This window comes from Neofelis nebulosa, chromosome 10 (assembly GCF_028018385.1).
Source record: "Neofelis nebulosa isolate mNeoNeb1 chromosome 10, mNeoNeb1.pri, whole genome shotgun sequence".
In the NCBI taxonomy this organism is placed as follows: domain Eukaryota; kingdom Metazoa; phylum Chordata; class Mammalia; order Carnivora; family Felidae; genus Neofelis; species Neofelis nebulosa.
In genome coordinates, this window is record NC_080791.1 from 61,544,074 (window position 1) to 61,565,450 (window position 21,377).

The 21,377-nt window shown below is 39.5% G+C and overlaps 3 protein-coding genes across 3 annotated transcripts; 1 reads left to right on the forward strand and 2 right to left on the reverse strand.

Annotated features, from left to right (window-relative positions):
* Positions 1-971: 971 nt before the first annotated feature.
* LOC131488639 (olfactory receptor 52Z1P-like) lies at positions 972-10,941 on the reverse strand. The gene is made up of 2 exons (XM_058690501.1): positions 10,021-10,941; positions 972-983 (listed from the first exon to the last, which is right to left on the reverse strand). The coding sequence occupies exons 1-2, from the start codon at positions 10,939-10,941 to the stop codon at positions 972-974; spliced, it is 933 nt and encodes a 310-aa protein (XP_058546484.1).
* Positions 1,837-2,778, forward strand: LOC131488638 (olfactory receptor 51V1-like). Its single transcript, XM_058690500.1, has one exon. The coding sequence runs from the start codon at positions 1,837-1,839 to the stop codon at positions 2,776-2,778; it is 942 nt and encodes a 313-aa protein (XP_058546483.1).
* A 7,720-nt stretch (positions 10,942-18,661) lies between the features above and the next one.
* LOC131488640 (olfactory receptor 52A1-like) lies at positions 18,662-19,600 on the reverse strand. The gene has a single exon (XM_058690502.1). It carries the CDS (start codon positions 19,598-19,600, stop codon positions 18,662-18,664), a length of 939 nt encoding a protein of 312 aa, XP_058546485.1.
* Between the last annotated feature and the right edge of the window lie 1,777 nt (positions 19,601-21,377).

Here is a 21,377-nt window from a genome sequence, read left to right on the forward strand (position 1 = left end):
GAGGAGCAGAGAGAGAGGGAGAAAGAGAATCCCAAGCAGGTCCAGCACTGTCAGTGCAGAGCCAGATGCAGGGCTCCATTCCATGAACCACGAGATCATGACCTGAGCTGAAATCAAAAGTTGGTGGCTCAACCAAATGAGCCACACAGATGCCCTTTATTGTCTCATTTAATTTTACTTTTAATTTTTAAATGTTTATTTTTGAAAGGGAGAGAGAAAGAGCACAAGTGGATAGGGACAGAGAGAGAGAAGGAGACACAGAATGAATAGGCTCCAGGCTCTGGGCTGTCAGCACAGAGCCCAACACAGGGCTTGAACCCACGAGCCATGAGATCATGACCTGAGCCAAAGTCAGATGCTTAACCGACTGAGCCACCAGGCATCCCAATTGTCCCCATTTTAGATTCGAAAATTGATATAAGGTTAAGTATGTTGCCCAAGGACACAGTACTCACAGGGGTTGGAGAAGGGTTTTCAACCCAGAAAGTCTGGCTTTGTAAGCACATTATTTATCTCTGTGGTCTACTGCCTATGAAAAGATATAATCCTTAAGTAATTCTAGAAATTAAATTAATAACAGAAGTACTCTAATTCTGAGAGTTAAATAATGCTAAGATTCCTAGTACACAGTAAATGCAAAAAAAAAAAAAATGCTCGGTGACATTACTGTTATGAAAATAGAGACTCTAATTCAAGCAGTTTAAAAGGATTATCAACCGTATACAAATCTGTTATGACTTACAAAGCAACGTTTTACTTGCCAGCACACAAACTCTTTAAATACTGATGGCATGAGTTCAAATAAAAAGAGAAAAGGTATACTGAAATGAAGGGAAATAAAATGAAATTTTATGTCAATAAGAATAACCTGTCTTATATAGGATGTATCTGCCGTCCTCCAAAAAAACATGTAGAGACCAGTGAGGGAGGAAGCAAACTACTACATGTTTCTGGAACTGTCTGTCCAGTACTCATTTCAAAATCTCCCTGAATGAAGGAATTATTTTTATGAACTTGCACTTGTAAGAATACTCAAAATTTAGTGGAGTGGAACATCTGCTCTACAGATACTCCCCATGGGTTTTCTCTCACTCTCCCAAAGAAGCACAGCCCCTATATGTTGCATCATTCACTCTCAGAACCTCCCAGGGTTTGGGATTTACTCCAGTGACTCCTAGACCTGCATAAATCTTGCTTCTTGTGGAATATCCATGCCACCATGACAAAGAGAAAAGAACCAGATCCATTTTCAAGATTGGCAAGACCATCTCTGCTGTGAGCGACAGTTATTCTTTATTAAGTCCATGAAATGTACATGTACAAGTGGACAACATGACTGAGAGATGACTTCTATAAATGACTGAGTGTCTTATGTAATAAGCAGAGGTGAATCTTACACACTACGGCAGTGAGTTGCAATTCATTTCACGAAGTTTTAAAGGCAAACACTCGAATGTGTTTTCCTTTTCTATTTGGTGTACTTAAACTTCATTATAATACCTTCACAAGTCGGGTATTTTCTCTGTTATTTGTAGTGTGTGAAGCACTGAGGTAGAAAGTGACAGTGAGATTATGGATATGGACACAATTCCTCTGATGGGGTCAGTGAACGAATAAGGTTTCATATGGAGGCATAGTTTCTGTTTCAGAGCAAATGAAGCTTCTTATAAAATACAAGCATTGGTAGTACGTGTAATGAGTTCTTGTGCTAAATGTAATCATTCCTTTTACAGCTGTTACTTCAAACTGTATATTAAGGCAGTGGAAAACACATGTGATTCTTAATAAGCTGTTAAGTATATTTTTTTTCTGAGAGGTATCCATCTTTAGAGATCCATGTCTGTTCAACCTGATTCCAAAGTCAGTAACTCCACCTTTCTCCTTACGGGTTTCCCTGGCCTGGAACGGGAATATCCTTGGCTCTCCATTCCTTTCTCCTGTATCTATGCTATGGTACTCTTAGGGAATTGCCTGGTGTTGCATGTGATCCGGACGGAGCCCAGCTTACATGAGCCCATGTTCTGCTTCCTGGCCATGTTGGCCCTCACTGACCTGTGCATGGGGCTGTCCACAGTGCACACGGTGCTTGGGATCTTGTGGGGCCTGAGCAGGGAAGTCAGCCTGGATGCCTGCATTGCCCAAACTTACTTCATCCATGGTCTGTCCCTCACAGAGTCTGGAGTCCTTCTTGCCATGGCCTTTGATCGCTTTACTGCCATCTGCAATCCTCTGAGATATACATCCATTCTCACCAATATGAGAATCATCACCATTGGTGTGGCCATTCTAGGGAGGAGTTTCCTGTTCATTACTGCTCCCATTGTCCGCCTAAAGTTCTTCCATTACTGCCATCCTCATATCCTCTCCCATTCCTTCTGCCTGCACCAAGACTTACTTCGGCTTGCCTGCTCCGACATCCGCTTCAACAGCTTCTATGCGTTAGCCCTGGTGATCTGCACGCTCTTTTTGGACTCGGTGCTCATTCTCATCTCCTACATCTCGATCCTGCATTCAGTCTTGACTATTGCATCCCGGGACGAGCGGCTCAAGTCCTTGAAGACCTGTGTCTCCCATATCTGTGCTGTTCTGGTTTTCTATATCCCAATTATTGGTTTGACTATGGTGCACCGCTTTGGAAAGCACCTCTCTCCTGTGGTCCATGTCCTCATGGGCAATATCTATATCCTTTTCCCACCCTTGATGAACCCTATCATCTACAGTGTCAAAACCCAACAAATACGTAGCAGGATCCAGAGATGGTTCACTAAACAAAACTGAGTACTAGAAGTTAGTGTGTTCTAAGGAAGGGAAGGTCGTATTTGCAAGAGGAATGACTGATAATGATTTGTAGCAGAAATAATAAATGTATATGTAATATTTAACAGATTAAAGGCATATTTATAGTCATTTCTTAATTTAGTTTTCCAGAGCCGGAGAAATAAGCAGAGAAACTGTTACTGATCTCATTTCCTAATTTTAAAATTAAGTACAACGTTAACTACAGTGACTTGTGTTCCCCAGTGTATCAGTGAGCACTTGCCTGGGTAGTTACTGAGTTTACGGTACCATCCATGCTTTTTGAATTCTAGTTCAGCATGTGGTTTTATTTTTCATAGAACTGGTATATCGGTACGTTCACTTGTATAGGACAAGTAGCCTTTACATATTATTCCCATGTGTCACAAGTTGACTCTGTTGAGTTTGTTGAGAAGGAAAATTTTACTCTACCCTTCAAGGTTCTTCTAAATTAGTCTAATAATTACATTGGCATGAGACAGATGAACAGGAGAAAAAAACAAAATTTAATTAATGCACACAGAGGTCCATAGTAAAATTAAGACCAAAGGAAATGACCAAGACATGAAGTTTTTATACATTTTAGACAAAGAAACATCCATCTGTGAGGAATTGACGGGACAAAGAAAACTTATGCTCAGGAGCTTCCATTAGTAAAGAATTCTAAATGTGGACTAGAATTTGGGCTGGGGTAATAAATCTGTAAAAATTATAAAATTTATTTACATAGGCTACTTTGGCCCTGATTCCCTATCTCTGATGATAAGGATGTCTCTTTACCTCTTGATGCAGAGAAGGTACCTTTCACATGGGAGATGTGCTTTCTGCTTTCTGGAGACAAAGAATCAGCAGTCTTGCACTGGCTGTTTCTTAAATAAGTTTAATTCAGCATAATCTTAATGGTATTGTGGCATACTTTGGGGCAGCTTTCCCTAGGTCCCTACAAGGTCATTCACACCTCTTTTACATATGTTTAAGCAAAAGTGCCTAGAAAGCCTGTTCTGTCTCACCTAATAGAATGCAGGATTGGTAGATTAGATTACACGGTTTAATGTAAAAGATTTGGTCAACAGTGACTGAATCAGCTATCATATCTCTACATAGTCTACGATGTACCCCCAATTCTATATAGTTTACAATAGTCATGAGAATTGTCAATTGACTTTAATCTTGGTGTAAATACTCAACACAGGAAATAAAAGAAACAATTAAGTCTCTTAGAAAAGGAGGGTAGTTTCTCCCAGTTTTTAGAATTTTCCAATGCCCTTATTTAACTTACCAGTTCACTCTTTCTCCCCCTACTCTCCATGGATGATGGTGAAACCTTCTCTATATTTTTTTTTTTAATTTTTTTTTTTTTCAACGTTTTTTATTTATTTTTGGGACAGAGAGAGACAGAGCATGAACGGGTGAGGGGCAGAGAGAGAGGGAGACACAGAATCGGAAACAGGCTCCAGGCTCCGAGCCATCAGCCCAGAGCCTGACGCGGGGCTCGAACTCACGGACCGCGAGATCGTGACCTGGTTGAAGTCGGACGCTTAACCGACTGCGCCACCCAGGCGCCCCAACCTTCTCTATATTTTGTAGGAGGGTAAGTGTCTCCTGCTGGAACCTGGGGTCACAGCTGAGAGCAACACCAAAGCCATTAGGGTCTTACAGGCTGAATATGATGGCGAGGGTGGAGTTTAAGGCAAGGGTTCTTTATCTGGGAACAAGTTCATGAACACTAAAATTCTACTTATCAGTAGCAGAGCCTTGGGTGTTAAGGTTAGGGGCCAGAGGTGGAATTCAAGATCAGGCTTGAGATAGAGTTGATGAGTGAAAATGGGACAGGGATTTTAATAGAGTTGACAGAAAGAACAAGGAGAAAGGAGAGAAGTTTAACTCCATCTGGAATTTGTTTTGGGGACTTGGGTGACTAAGGATTTCATTTAGTTATTCACAAATGTAGAAACCACGTTTAACACATGTGTTAATGGATAGCCTGGTGTTTCCTCAACTATTTTGAGCAACTATAGGTCTCATTTTAAATCTTTATGTAAATGTAGATCTATATCTTGATTCTGTATCCTGCTTTTGGATCCAATGCCTATTTTGTCAGAGTCACAGTGCTGCAAGTATCTGATTTTATAATACGTAAGTTCATATCTAATTGGTCAAGTATTTTTTTTTAATTTTTCTGACTACTTTCTATGTTTTTCTTTTACATAAACACTACAACTCAGAATGCATAAAAATAGAGCAATGACACAAATATAAAAGTTACAATCATAAAATCTTGGGAAAAAACATAGAGGTACATTTTCATGACCTTGGATTGAACAATAGATTCTCAAAAGCCACACCAAAGCCTGAGGATAAAAATAAAAAACATAGATAAATGGACTTCACCAAAATTAAAATTTCAACATTATCAAATGACATTAACAAAAAGTGAAATGATAACCTACAAAATGAAATTTGCAAATGATATAACTAATAAGGGATTAATTCCCAGAATGTACAGAGAACTCAAACAACTCAAAACCAAAAAGATAAACAACTGAATTTAAAAATAGGCAAAGGAATTAAATAATTAATCCTCTAAAGAAAATATGCAAATGCCAATAACACATGAAATAAAAATCAAAACCACAATAAGACACCATTTCACATCTACTAAAATGTGTATAATTTTTTTAAAAATTTAAACACTAGGGGTGCCTGGGTGGCTTGGTCGGTTGAGCGTCCGAGTTTGGCTCAGATTATGATCTCGCGGTCTGTGAGTTCCAGCCCCAGGTCAGGCTCTGTGCTGTTGGCTTGGAGCCTGGAGCCTGCTTTGGATTCTGTGTCTCCTTCTCTCTCTGCCCATCTCCCGCTTGTGCTCTGTCTCCCTCTGTCAAAAATAAATAAGGAAATGTAAAACACAGTTAAAAAATTAAAACACTAACAAGTTTTGACAAAATAGGGAACATTGGAACCATCATACATTGCCAGAGGAAATGAAAAATGGTGCACATTCTGTGGAAAACAGTTTGGCAGTTTCTTAAAAACTCAGGCACAGAATTACATGTAATGCAGTAATTCCACTCCTGAGTATGTACCACCAAATTAAAAACAGGTATTCAAAGACATACTTGTACATGGATGTTCATTGCAGCATTATTTACAGTAGGCAAATGGTGGAAGCAACCAAACTGCACATCCATAGATGAATGTACAAAACGATGTATACACACACACACACACACACACACAGATGTGTGTGTGTGTGTGTGTGTATATATATATATATATATATATATATATATATATATATATATATGTATCGGGAACATTATGCATCAGTATAAAGGAATGAAGGATAAAAACATGCTACAACATGCATGACCTTTGAAAAACTTATATTCAGCGAAATAAGCCAGACAAAAAACATAAATATTATATGATTCCGCCTCTACAAGTAAACAAATTCATAGAAATATAAAGTACGTTAGAGGTTAGCAAGGGAGTGGGGAATTATTGCTCAGAGGCATAGGGTTTCTGTTTTGGGTGATGAAAGCTTTTGCAACTGGTGGCAATAGGAACACAACATTACAAATATGATTAATTGCTCTGAATTGTACACTTAAAAATCATTATTATCACAAAATTTATGGTACAGATATTTTGCCATAATAAAAATTTGAAAAAAATATCAGCATGGAAATGATAAAATATATTAGCATTTATTGGGATTATGGGGAATTTGTAGATCATTGTGGATGCCATATTATCATTACAATGAATAATATGCAATAAATATTTCCTACATGTATTTCAGACACATGTACAGTTTTGTTTACCATTTTAAATGATGTCATTTTCCACTTCATTTTTCTAATCATTCTAGTCACAATAAGACACTAATGTCTTCTCCCCCACCCCTGCCCCAGGTTTACTGAAGTATAATTGACAATCAGAAATTGCTTATAACGGATGTGTGTAACTGATGACCCAATATATGTATACATTATGAAAAACTCACTAAAACGAAGCCAATCAACATATCCATCACTTCACACCTGCACCTTTTTCCTATGTTTTTTCTCTTTTGTGATGAGACTACCCAAGGTCTACCCCTCAACACATTTCAAATACACAATCCAGGATAAGTAAATATGGATTAGTATGCCATTCTTGTGGAACTCTGTTGGCTTTACAAAGACTAGGAAAATAATTAAATACAGAAATAAGGAAAAATAAATTAAGACACAAAACCTAGTATTTGTCTTCTTCTTTCCCCACTTCTTATTCTTCCTTAACTTATATTAGCTAAAACCCCAATTATAACACGATATTCTGCAACAGTTTTGACATGGCAAACTAGTGTCTTTAGCCTCTTCCCACTTTTGGATACATTTTCCTAATACCCTATGCTTCATGTCACAGCGTTTCACCATGTCTGAGACCACTTAGGGCAGAGTAGAAACCATCGGGAGAAAGATTTGTTCTGACTCCATAGTATCTCTATATCTGCTACTGCTCAGCTACCCAGGTAATGTATTCTTTGAATCTCTGGGTCTCAGAGTCTGATATTAAATGACCCGGCGTCTTCCTCTCATGAAACATGGTACTCACTTTAACAATCTCTTAGTGCTTTTTTTCTTCCACTTCTTTTTCTTTTTTAATTGTATCTGGAAGAGTAGGTCAGTTTTCTCTAAGCCCCTCCAGGGCTCTCCGTTTCTATCGTGCATGGTATACCGTTTTTCTTACTCACTGTTACCCAGCGGGGGACTCTGTGGTCAAGAAGATGGTAGAATGGTAGGATAGGAGCATCCCCTTCAAAATTTCCAGGGCAACGACTCAGTGATTGTGCTTCTAGCAGCTCAGCACACACAGTGATATCCTGACTCCTTCAGCATCTACCAATCCCTGAGCCCTCACCCTGAAAGCTTCTCTACAATTAAGGCTGATGATTCAATCATTGTTTATTCCTGTCATATTTCATACATTCTGGGTGGGAAATTGGTATTTTCTTAGTACCTCACTGCCAAAAATCAAGCCTTAAAAAGGCTTCTTTTTTATTATTTTTTAATGTTTATTTTTGAGAGAGACAGAGACACAGAGAAAGAGAGAGAGAGAGAGAGCGAGCGCCTGAGTGGGGAGGAGCAGTGAGAGAGAGACACACATTCTGAAGCAGGCTCCAGGCTCCTAGCTGTCAGCACAGAGCCCGACACAGGGCTCAAACCTCAAACCATGAGATCATGACCTGAGCCGAAGTCAGATGCTTCACCACCTGAGCCACCCAGGTACCCCCTTAAAAAGTTTTCTCCTTGAAGGCTCACTTACACCACTCATTAAATATATTTTGTTATCATTCTGTACTGTATTTCCTCTCTGACTCCCCTTCAATCCTTGGAGAATTTACTTCTGAACCAGAATCCTATTTGCTACAACTTTTAGCAACATTTTATGTGACTTCCGTATCTATGGTGATGACCCATTCCAACCATTTTTCTATGAATTATTGTTAGCAGGGCTATGTTGAGTTTGGTGAGGTCAGTTCTTTGATGTTTCTGTTCATAAAAGTTACCAACACCATCAAAATAAAATTTGCTTTTATTAAATTACAAATACATCATATGACATATTTCATTTAATTGTCAAGCCAATAAGGAAGGTACTAAAATAATTCCATTTTATTGGTCAAGAACCAATAGTTACATAACAGGACAAACTTATACAGTTAGTGTGGGACTGGCAAACCAGGATTTCTCATATCAAAGGGTTTTTTTTTTTTATATCTTAAAATAGATTTCCTTGCTCAAATTCAAGTGAATATAACATATATTTCAAACCAATGTAGTTGTCCAGGATTCCAAGGGTCAAGGCAACACACGTTCATTTCCCACATTGATTGTTTTATATATATATATCTGATATTATACATATATATGTATATATACATCTATATATATGTATATATACATATATATCATATATATATCATGAACATGCATGTGTATATATGTGTGTTTTTATAATGTGTATATAACATTGTACATATATTAATGTGTGTAGTGTATACAAACACACATCATATATACATAATAGAAAAACAAATAAAGAGGCTAACCCGGAAAAGGTTGCACGTGTTCAAGGTAATGCTTGAAAGTTCATTGTTTGTCTATCTTCAAGGGTATGTAAGGTCAGATTGCACATTCTCAGAGCATGTGCTAAGGCCTGCTGAAGGAGAGGTTGTAAAAATACTATCTTGAATGAAGAAATTAAGGTACAATCTGGAGACAAGCTTCTATAAAATAATATTTGGTGTGAATAGAACCTTTTAAATACAAATATGTGCAAACATTGTATTTAGTCTTTCACTGCCTTTTAATTTTGGACCTGGGTATGGTATTTTTCATGTGTTAGTCCCTCCCTTGGTGAAGTCTGTTGACACCAGGATGCTTCATTAATGATTTGGCCCCAAGGTCATCACTATGTAGGGAACAAAGTGTGGTCTGAGGTGGGTTGATTTCACTTATTACTTGTTTTCATTCAGTATTATCTGTTCATTCAATAAACCTATACGGTGTGCCTTTTCTATACATAGACTTTGTATCAGAGATTCAGAAAATATCCCTTTAGAACTCACATTTTAATTGCCGTGAAAGGTACAGATAGAAATAATTATTGTTTATTGTTTATTGTGGCTTTATGTTCTTGGCCCAAGTATTTACTGACTGTGGTGGGAGTGTTTAATATTTCAGCAGAATTTCAACTGTCTATACAAACACTCAGTGAGTCACTATTTTCACTTCCCAGATCTACCCAAGACAATTCCATCTGGGTTTAACCCTAAAATATGTTTTTCTTACGTTATCTTATGTATGCTTAAGAATAAGTTAAATTGCAAGATAATAGGATATCTAGGAGAAGTGAGAATATCATTAATTTATTTTTCTCAAAAATTTTATGTGCTTTAGGAAAATACATTGGAAACTTTGGCATTTATTATCCTTCTGGTTTATTGAGAGTTACTTATGGATTCTCTTTATTCCCATTGCTCATTCAGTGTGTGTGTATGTGTGTGTGTGTGCGCGCGCGCGTGTGTGTGTGTGTGTGTGAGAGAGAGAGAGAGAGAGAGAGAGAGAAAAGAAAGAGAGAGAAGTGGGGCGGGGGGGTTTATTCAGAAATAGCCAGCATTATGCATTATTCTCCATTTTAACAATGCGTGCTGATGGGGGAGCAAAGCAAAATTACTCGGTCTTGAATCTGTTTGGTCTTCACCCCGTAAATGATGGGGTTTAGCATAGGGGGCACTACCACATAGAGGTTGGCTACCAGGATGTGGATGTGCTGAGGGACGGTTTTACCCCCAAAACGATGGGCAAAAAAGGAAAAGAATGCTGGGGCATAGAACATAAGTATGACACAGATGTGGGAACCACATGTGTTGAGGGCCTTGAATCTAGCAGACCGGGAAGGTATCTGAAACACTGTGCAAAGGATCATCGCATAGGACATAATGATGAACACAATGTCTAGTCCTGTAGACAGTAGGGCCACAGTCAGGCCATAAATGATGTTGACACTGATATTGTCACATGCCAATGTGGCAATGCCCATGTGCTCACAGTAGGAATGGGGAATGATGTTTCTCCCACAATACGTAAGTCGGTGTACCAGGAAGATGAATGGAAAACAGATGATAAAGCTCCTGACAACAGCTGCGATGCCAATTTTCCCAGTGGCTGAGGAGGTTAAGATTGTGGTATATCTCAGTGGGTGACAGATGGCCACATAGCGGTCAAACGCCATGGCCAGGAGAATAGCAGATTCTGCCACAAAGAGGAAATGGATGAAGAACATCTGAGATACACAACTCCCAAAGGATATATCCGTGGAATGGAACCAGAAGATGGCCAGCATCTTGGGGGCTGTGGCTGTGGAGAGCAGGACATCTGATAAGGCCAGCATGGAAAGGAAGACATACATAGGCTCATGGAGACGGCGCTCAGTTACAATCAGGAAGATCAAGAAGATGTTGCCTATGACAGCCAAAATGTACATAGAACAGATAGGGATGGAGATCCAGGTATGAGAATCTTCCAGTCCTGGGATTCCAGTCAGGACATACCACATGTCCTGGGGATGGGTGTGATTGTAAGAGAAAGGGGCCATCTGGGGCAGTATATTCCAGACCTAGTATCTGGATTAAAGACCACAGGGCTGACTGAGGATTGAGAGGCAGCACCACTTTAGGTTGAATGACGTCTGATTAGATTGTTTCACAATATTTTCTTCTCTGTGAAAAGATAGTGAGATGTATTAATGCGCCTAATATTGCACTCTGACTCCTTCCATGGAAGAATTAAGTCGTATCTTGGGAAAAAAATGCTTCACATTAATAAGTGCTTAATATGTGCCATAGCAGTTTATAAATATCACCTTATTAAATCTTCACAATAGCCTGTTGAAAAGACCTTTACAATGATCCTCAACATGGATACTGTTGTTATTCCAACAGATGCAAAATATTCCACAGACTTTCAGCTTCTGTGAGTGAAGTGCAGTTATGGGGAGGGGATGTTTAGTGAGTGGGGCTTCATTAGGATATCCGAGATGGGGGAGTAGAGAGTCTAAATGATGGAGGAAACAGAAACAGAGGTAGAGGGGACATAAGACAAATTTTACAGATTTTCTTCAAATTCCCCAGTGATCTTTTGGGACACCAGTGAGTGATCTATTTTATTGTGTTCCTTTTTGTTGTGATATAGCATTATCACTGCAGCTCCCCAACTTTAACTCTGGACCTCAAGGAAGCATTTTTTATAATATTACTTATGGCAGATTCTGACTGAATCGTGAATATATGCATAGAGGCAGTGTGGTTAATAGGGATTGTGTACATCTGGGGCCCATAGAATTATATTTAAGTGATGCCAACATCCTATTCTGACTGTATTACCACTAAAAACTACTTCATGGGAAGCTTGGTTTCCAGTTGTAAAACACCTAAAAGTAAACATCAATTACAAATGTGGGTCAGTATGTTAGGGTGGTTGCCACATAAGTCAGATACATTTTTAGCTCAGCAACAGATGAGATTAGGGAATTTACAAAATTACCATCATTAAGATTAAAATAATTATTACATTGAACAAGTTCAAATTTTTGGACTTTAAGCTTCGGATCCGCTAGACAGAGATTGAGCTAATTTAGAGTATCCATAAAGGCCAAGACTTACTTTCGTATGCTAGACACAAATGTGAATTGGTAATTTTCACCCCCAATCTATCATTTCTGTCTTACAGGTACAGATGGTTCAGCATGGTGAACTTGGCTTAGAAATGGAGTTTTAGGAGCACTTGAGTGGCTCAGTTGGTTAAGCGTCCGACCTCAGCTCAAGTCATGATCTCATGGTCTGTAACTTGGAGCCCTTGGAACCCTTGGTCAGACTGTGTGCTGACAGCTCAGGCTCAGAGCCTGGAGCCTACTTTGGATTCTGTATCTCCCTCTCTCTCTGCCCCTCCCCTGCTTTCACTCTGTCTGTCTCTCAAATACAAACAAACATTAACAAAAAGAAATGGGGTTCTATTCTAGCCTCATGTTCAGTGTAACGTCTATATAGGGAAGGGAGTTGAAATCTCTGAGGTTCAGTTTTTTAATCTGTGTTTAGCCCAGCACCTGATGTATAATGAATGGTCAGCAAATTTTAGGGGGAAATGCGTGCATGTATTTACATACATACATATATATATGCATTGTCTTTAACTACTAGACTTGTTTAGTTACGAAGCCTTGCTTTTACTACTGGAACTTGACTCCAAATTCATTGCATCTATGCACAGCATTCAGGGCCACATTTCAAAGAAAAAGAACCATTGCGTAACATATTCTAAAAGGAAAAATGCCCATTTGTGCCCGTTGCAGATGGCCCATTTAGGAAAAGTGCACAAAGAGATACTACAATTGTCCACGAGTCCCATTACAGCCATATCCAATGCCTCATAGGGCAAGGCTGAGAGAAATACAAGATGATCAGGTGCTAGGAAGACAGAGCTGCCTCTGGAGTTCCCTAAGATTTCTTTCTTTCTTTCTTTTTCCTGTGTTTCCAGGTGCCTTTTTCTATATGTCTTTGCTGAGCAAAACTCAGCTTACTTACCTATACTTTCTTGGATCCTGAAGGTATTTAACTGGTTGAGAGGGAAAAATAAAAGCAAGATGATGTTCAGAAGACAAACAGCAAATGTGGAGCTATTTATACCTCCTCTAGGCATCTCTCAGGCCCTAGACCTTCAGTCCCCAGAGGACTGAACTTTACACACTGGTGGAAGGAGATGGCCCAGAGTCGGCTCCTGGGAGAAACACGCCCACTGTCTCTCCCTCTACAACATGTGCAGGGTTTCCTTGGTCCAGCACTCTGGGACATCCAAGTTAGCACACACTTGCATTGAGTACCCAGATCTCCTTTGCATGGCAGAGATTCCTGCCAGTGCAATACTGTGTTGTTCCCATGGAGGCATCTGCAAATGTAGACTGTGAATGCCACATGTGGAAGGATTGTATGCTTTTGAGAGGGCACCTAAGCCTAGATTCTGTCACCTTACTTACCTTGAAATTTTAAGGCTCCTTGGTTTTCTCTCTCTTCCATTGGTCAAGTGGTAGAATTCGCATCAGAAGGGTCCAGAAATGCCATTAGCTACCATAGAGAGTTTTATTTGGATTTTTATGTGGATTTTTATTTTCTCAGCCTGAGCTGCTCTTCTTCTTTTCTTTCTCCCTTTCGTCCTCCTCCTCCTCCTCCTCCTCCTCCTCCTTCTTCTTTCAGAGACAAAGAGAGTGGACGAGGGACATAGGAAAAGGGAGAGAAAGAATCCCTATTCAGTGCTCAGTGCTCAGCGTGGAGCCTGACATGAGTCTTGATCTACAACCTGGGATCATGACCTGATGATGAGTCAAACGCTTAACTGACTGAGCCACCCAGGTGCCTCTCTTTTCCTTTTCCTTTTTCTTTTTAAACTTTCTCTGTCCGGGTAACTTTTCTCTAAATGCATTGGGATTGTCTGGGGGGTAGGGCTAAGGTTCTAATTACAATCATAATCTTAATTTCACATTTCTTTTATTGTTTGATTTTGCTTTTAAAAAAAATTTGGAGAATCCTTTCATATATGTAGTAAACCTTTTTTGTCTTTTCTGTATCTATCACGGACCCTCACACGAATTTTGTCTCTCTTGGTTATTATTCTTTCTCCATTCCTATTACAATAGGTTCGCTTTTCACTTCTGCACACTGTGGAAGGTAATCTGAGAAGCTGACTGCAATCATGCCCTTCTCTATCTCTCTGTGTGTGCTGCTGCTATCTTCTGTGGTGGAGCCCAATCCTCCTCCCCTTGAACCTGGGATGACAGTTCTTGTGACCACATAATGTAGCAGGAATGATGGTGATGTTCTCAGCTGTCTGAGCCAATGTAATATGAAGTCTGGCAACTTCTACCTTGTTTTTTATTCAAAGCCAGGCACCCATTTTAGGAATAGAACTCCACTGAAATCATACTAATAGTATGAAGAAGCTATCCCCATGGTGAGATGGTGACTGTGGAGATGAGCCCAAAGGCACCAGGCATGGGACTGAAGTCCGTGGACTTTTCAACTCAGCTGAAGCTGAATTCTTAGTTGAATGCTGCCTATTGAGGTACCACAGCCCACTCCTTATGGAAACAGAAACATACAGTCAAGCCTTGCCTGGATTGTTGACCCACAGACTTGTGAGAAACAATAAGTCATTGTTGTTTGGAGACACTAAGTTTGGGGATGGTTTGTCACAGAAGAGATAACAATTATAACATAGCAAACATTTTGAAATGATTTCATAATTTTCTTTTGGTCCTGACTGCAAACAATTTGTTAAATTTAATTTTTTTTAAGTTTATTTATTTTTGAGACAGAGCAAGCATGAACGGGGGAGGGCTAGAGAAAGAGGGAGAGAGGGAGAGAATCCCAAGCAGACTCTGTGCTATCAGCACGGAACCTGATGTGGGGCTTGAACCCACTAATCGCAAGATCATGACCTGAGATGAAATCAAGAGTCGGCAGCTTAACCAACTGAGCCACCCAGGCACCCCAACTTTAAACGATTCTTATATCATATGATCTATTTCTTGTCTATTTCTCTACTGTCTTTATTTTCTTATTTTATTCCCATATCTACCAATTATTCATAGAGAATGACTTCAGATTGAAGCAATATAATGTAGTTTCTCTAGGACACACCGGTGTGTGAGTGTGTCTGTGTGTGTTGTGTGGGTGTTCTTGCAGGGGAGACAGAGCATTTATCACCAGAAACATTTTTATTTTTATTTTTATTTTTATTTTTGTTTCCTATTTTCGACAGAAGCTCTTCACTGGAAATGCTTCCTGTTTTCCAGGAATATTGATAACAGTTGTATACAGGAGAGTGAGGGGGTTCTTTCAGAGTAAGGTGGTTACTAGTTTTTTGTCAGTTTTAACTGACAACCATTTCTGTCATGGTTTTTCCTCCCACAAAAACAACACTTGCTCAAGAGTATTTTCAAGCCTGTTTCCATGCACTTGCAAATACTCCTATTAATTCCCCGTTTGAGGAATGTCTGACTCAAAAGGCCTCACCCTGTTCTCACTACTTTCCATGACAAGGTGGACTCTCTTTTTTGGCATTTGTGTCGGGGTTTGTGGTATTTCCAGTGTTTTCGCTAACAGTAGGCTACTGTCCCCCAACCCTCTCTCCCTAGACAGTCTTTTGTGGTGTGGCTTGGGGGCTGGCTCAGAAAGTAGGAGATTGTTTTTTTCCCTATCTGTGAAAATATGGGTTGGCTCTTCTTCTGCTCTTTTCGATTGAGGGAGGGCAAGGAATGTGTAAACATACTGTGATACAAGTGTCTACTGTTATCGTCAAGATCCCAGTAGCTTTCCTCAACATTTCACAGGGATTTTATGCTATCTTCTAGATCCTGTGTTACTGTGGAAATCAGCAAGGCCATTCTGTTTTCCAATCCAATAGGTATCAGCTCTTTGTTTACTAACTTATTTGTTTCCCTTTTGAAGCTACTAGTGTGTCCTTTTTACTACTCCCATTTTATGTAAAAACTTAATGATTGCCTGTCTGATTTGTAAACAATTGAGCCAATATTGATGCATTATTATTAACCAAAGCCCACAGTTTACATCAAGATTCACCTTCTCTGTTACAGTTCTGTGGTTCTGATAAGCACAGATCTATCCAAAAATAGTACTTTCCTATGGAACTATTCCTGAGCCTAAATGGCATAAAACAAAGAAGCAATTACCATTAATTCATTTGAAAAATTGTTTTAGCATTTTCAGTCCCCCAAAATAACCTCTGTTAAGGTTTTCTGGCACCTTTAGACATGTCTTGCTAACAGATGCACAAAATTAATCCGGATAAAGCACAGATGCTCAGAGACACGGTTCAGAACTTGGGGGGTTGATGCTGTGATGTTGAGTGTGGGTCCCAGGAAGGCTGGCCTCCTCTCGCTCCCTCTGTTATGGCTCAATGCAAAACACACACTGAACGTTTGTTTCGCTTTTGTTGTAAAAGTGAAAATACTCTTCAGAGTTCTTTCAAGTAGTGACAACAGGTACTGATGTAGGTCTTTCCGAAGAGCTAAGGGGCATAAAGTGAACTTTCAGAAAGTGGGGGATACCTGTACATCATGTCATATACCCTCCATCACAGTATCATACAGATCACTTTCACTACTCTACAATTCCCTGTGCTCCACCCATTCAACTCTCCCTCTGTCTTCCTACACTCCTGGCTACACTCATCTTTATGCTATTTCTAATTTGTATAGTTTTGCCTTTTCCAGAAAGTCATATAGTTGGAATCATATACAGATGTAACCTTCTCTGGATGGCTTCTATCACTCAAAACTGTGCATTAAAGGCTCTTCCATGTCTTTTCATAGCTTGATAGCTCTTTTCTTTTTAAATTTTTTTTAATGTTTAATTGCTTTAGAGACAGAGAGAGACAGATGTGAGCAGGGGCGGGGCAGAGAGAGAGAGGGAGACATGGAATTCGAAGCAGGCTCCAGGCTCCAAGCTGTAGCGCTGAGCCCGGCGTGGGGCTCGAACCCACAAATGGCAAGATCATGACCTAGGCCGAAGTCAGATGCTCAGCCCGCTGAGCCTCTAGGGCACCCCTAGTTCTCTCTCTTTTTAATCAAATACTCACATTACATTTTAAAGAGGTGCCACAGTCTGTTTTTCCCTTCATCTTAGTTGCCTCCAATTTTTGGCAATTAAAAAGAAACCTGCTCTAAACATTTATGTGCGTGTCTCTGTGTAGACATAAGTTTTTAACCCATTTGGTACCATATCTAGGAGTGCAAGGCCAACTACATGATAAGACTATGTTTTGTTCGGTGAGAAATGCAAAATTCTCTTCCAAAGTGGCTGTACTATTTTGTGTTTTCACCAGCAATGAACGAGAGTCCCTATTATTCTATATCCTCACCAGCATTTGGTTTTGTCAGTATTTCAGGTTTTACCCATTCTAATAGGTGTGTATGGTATCCCATTGTTTTACTTTGCAATTCCTTAATGACAAATGATATTGAGCATCTTAAAACATGCTTAATGCTCTTTGTTATGTCTTTTTGGGGTGAAATATGTTTTCAGATTTTTGCCTACTTTTTAAGCGACTTGTTTATTTCCTTATTGTTGAGATTTAAAAGTTCTTTGTATATTTTGGATATATGTCCTTTGTTAAACATGTATTTTGCAAATACTTTCTGCCAGTCTGTAGCCATAGGCTTTTCATTTTCTTAACTTACTATGAAACTGTATTCTTTTTTCCCTGGGTACACGGTGGATACTCCCAATTTGGATTTGTGTCCTTTAGTTTTTGTAATAGTCTTGTATAATTTTCTAATATGTTCCTGGTCTACTACAGTCCACCTATAGTTTTATCTTCCCTGATTTCTAGAACTCCTGTTTAGTGATATGTTGTTGTTCTTGGATTGACCCTATATAGTTTTTAATCACAGCCCCCAAAGTTAACATGTGTCCTTTTGTTCTGGTTTCTTATATCTATCTTCTGGGAGTTTCATTGTTTTTTTCTTTTATTTCTCATATTGTTGTTTAATTTACAAATTACCTTTTTGTAAACATGTTTGTTTTTTGTTTGTTTTAGTACAATATGCTTAAAATACACCTCCTCAAAAAAAAAACCTTTTGGTGACTAAAAAGCCACATGAACACCTTGTTTTCTTTGAGTACCTGCACATTCTAAAACAAAGAGTTTGGCTGCATTTAATTTCAGTGATAGATGCATATTTATGAATTCTTCTGGAGAAGAATCCATAGAGAAGAAATTCAACCAGGAAATAAAAAATAAAAGAGGAAAGGTAACAATATATTTTCACTATTTTGATCTTTATGTTTATTCCTCTTATTAGGCGGTAGCATCCCAAAACCGACCGAATAATAGTTGTCATGGGGTATAATGATATGAAAACCATAAAATGCAGACAAATTAAACAAAACAAATATACAAAACTGAAGAATTGAATTTTTTTATTTTTTTTATTTTTTATTATTTTTTATTTATTTTTATTTATTTTATTTTTGAGACAGAGAGAGACAGAGTATGAATAGGGGAGGGGCAGAGAGAGAGGGAGACACAGAATCTGAAACGGGCTCCAGGCTCTGAGCTGTCAGCACAGAGCTGGACACGGGGCTCCAACTCACAGACTGTGAAGTCGTGACCTGAGCCAAAGTCGGATGCTTAACCGACTGAGCCACCCAAGCACCCCGACAGTCTGGATTTTTAAATATTATAGTTAATTTTGAGAGATTGCTACTAAGACGGAAGGTTGAAGGAGTTAATCACAGTGAATTTTATGAAGAGAACAACTTTACCACATGAATGCGTATCTGCTTGGTCTTGGCACCATAGACAAGTGGATTGAGAAATGGGGGGACCAGCAAGTAGAGGCTAGAAAAGAGGATGTGGATATAAGGGGGAACATGAGCACCAAACCTATGTGTGAAGAAGGAGAAGAAGGCAAGGAGGTAGAGCTGGAGAAAGACACAGATGTGAGCGATGCACGTATTGAATGCTTTCAACCGAGCCTCCTTCTGGGGAAAATGAAAAACGGTGATAAATACCTCTATGTAGGACAAAGTGATGATTGTGAGGTCAAACCCTGCAACGGTGAATGCCACAAACAAGCCATAAATTTTGTTGACCTGTACATTTTCTGCAGCTAGTTTCACAATGGCCATATGCTCACAGTAAGAGTGGGAGATGATGGTTGTATGGTAAAACTGAAACCGGAACTTTATCAGTATCAGGCACGGGGCTCCTAGGACAGCGGCCCTGAGTGTTATCACTGCCCCTATCTGGGTGACTAGGCGGTGCGTGACGATGGCAGCATGTCTTAGTGGATAACAGATGGCCACATAACGGTCCAGAGCCATGGCCAACAGGATGCCTGACTCTATGCCCTGAAATGTGTGGATGAGCCACATTTGAAGCAAACAGGAATCAAAATAAATGTCTGGCACACGAAACCAGAAAATTCCGAGCATCTTGGGCATAATGGTGGTAGCAAGCACAATATCTGTGACTCCCAGCATGCCTACGAAAATGTACATGGGCTCATGGAGGCTGCGCTCTGACCTGATGATGATCAGAAGCAAGGAATTTCCAATGATGGCAATGAGATACATGACACAGAATGGAATCCCAATCCAGCACTGCACAGTCTCTAGGCCTGGGATCCCTATCAGCGTCAACACAGAAGGCATGAAGACTGTGATGTTGGAAGTGGACATAATGTCTTTGGGCTTCCAGAAGCAAATGAAAGAAGCTTCTCAGTCAGTGGCACTCTTCTCCGCTACTCTTGTTTGGAGAAAGTCATCATGGTGGGTCTCTGAGTTTGTCAGAACTCTAAGATCATATCATCCTTCTTATGTATGTTATGGAAGGAAAAAAATCCGCAGATACACATTATTCTTTTCAGAAAGACATCCACTAGTAGTGTAGCGCAAAAAGTTATGTAGAAGGCAAGTTAATTGCATTACAACCAGCCAGATCACGTGGGTAACACAGTAACTGCTGATCTCTCTGTTATGTCCCTCTGCACCTGGGGTTACAATAATTATACCTGTTAAACTTGCTTGGAAATGGCATTTCAAGCAGAGTTTGATGAATGTCCGTATTCCACATTCTAACAACCTGATAATATTCTGTTATTTCCATTGTGTCTAGGTCTGGAACTGACACTTTGGATCAACAAATCTGACTCTGACAAGTATATTAGTAGATAAATCTCCATAAGGTTTATATTTTAAGGTGCTTTTTTTAATAGAGAGAGACAGAGATCACAGGAGGGGCAAAGAGAAGGGAAAGAGTGAGTAACCCAAACAGACTCCATACCATCAGCACACAGCCTGACATGAGGTTTGAGCTCACCAACCCCAAGATCTTGACCTGACCTGAAATCAAGAATGGCATGCTCAACTGAGACACCCAGGAGCCTCTTTTTCTGTTTACTTCTTGATTTTTTTAAGTGAGAAAACTCCCTATGAAAGAGAAAACAGAAACTGGTGACACCCATGAGCACAATATGTTCATCTATCTATAGCATTTGTATCTACGTAAGACTGGATATCTCTCTTTTCTTTGTTTTTTTCTTTTCCAATAGCAATTTCACTTTTTAAATTTAAATCCACATTAGTTAACATATAGTGTAAGAAGGGTTTCGGGCGTAGAATTTAGTGATACGTCACTTAAATATAATACCCAGAACTCATCCCAACAAGTGCACTCCTTAATGTCCATCACCCATCTAACCCATCCCCCCCCCACCCTTCCAGTAACCCTCAGAGTGTTCTTTATTCCCAGGAATCTCTCATGATTTGTCCCCCTCTATTTTTATCTTATATTTCCTTCCCTTCCCCAGAAGTCCGTTCAAAAGAAAGTAAAGGAAGCGCTTTGAAAAGATCATCCAACCCCATGAACTTTTGGTGAGTCTGGGTGAAATATTCATGCCATTTTTACATGTAGTAAAACTCTATTTTATTTTGCCCACATACTAACAATTGAATTCCTGAAAATTAGTGGTGTGCTTAAAATCGCTGACATTTTGGAATACCCATTTCTGAATACCTAGATGGAAGGAATCTCTAGAAAACATGGAAACTCAGAGGCGACAATGTATAGAGGCAAGGGGACTCAATCTTCCTGACAACAGATTGTGGGAAAATGCGTATATGGGTAATTCATGGACTAGAGGCTAGGTTCTTGGGCTTAAACTGCTCACAGCTGCCAGTAGCATGAGATTTGGCCAATGTAAGCTCATTAATTCTTAATGAAATATATATCACTTGAACATTTGAATTTCATGAGCACAGGCATGAGAAATGAGTCGAAAATAAAGGGGTGAAGGACATGTTTCCCAACAAGAGTCTAATATGGAAGTAGGAATGGAAGATAGGGAGCAGACTTGGGATACCAGAAATGATGGAGGAGAGGGCTCAACTAAAGAACATTTAATCACCTCGATTCACTGATGACTGACTTTTCCAAAAACTGGGTCTTAGTCTAGTT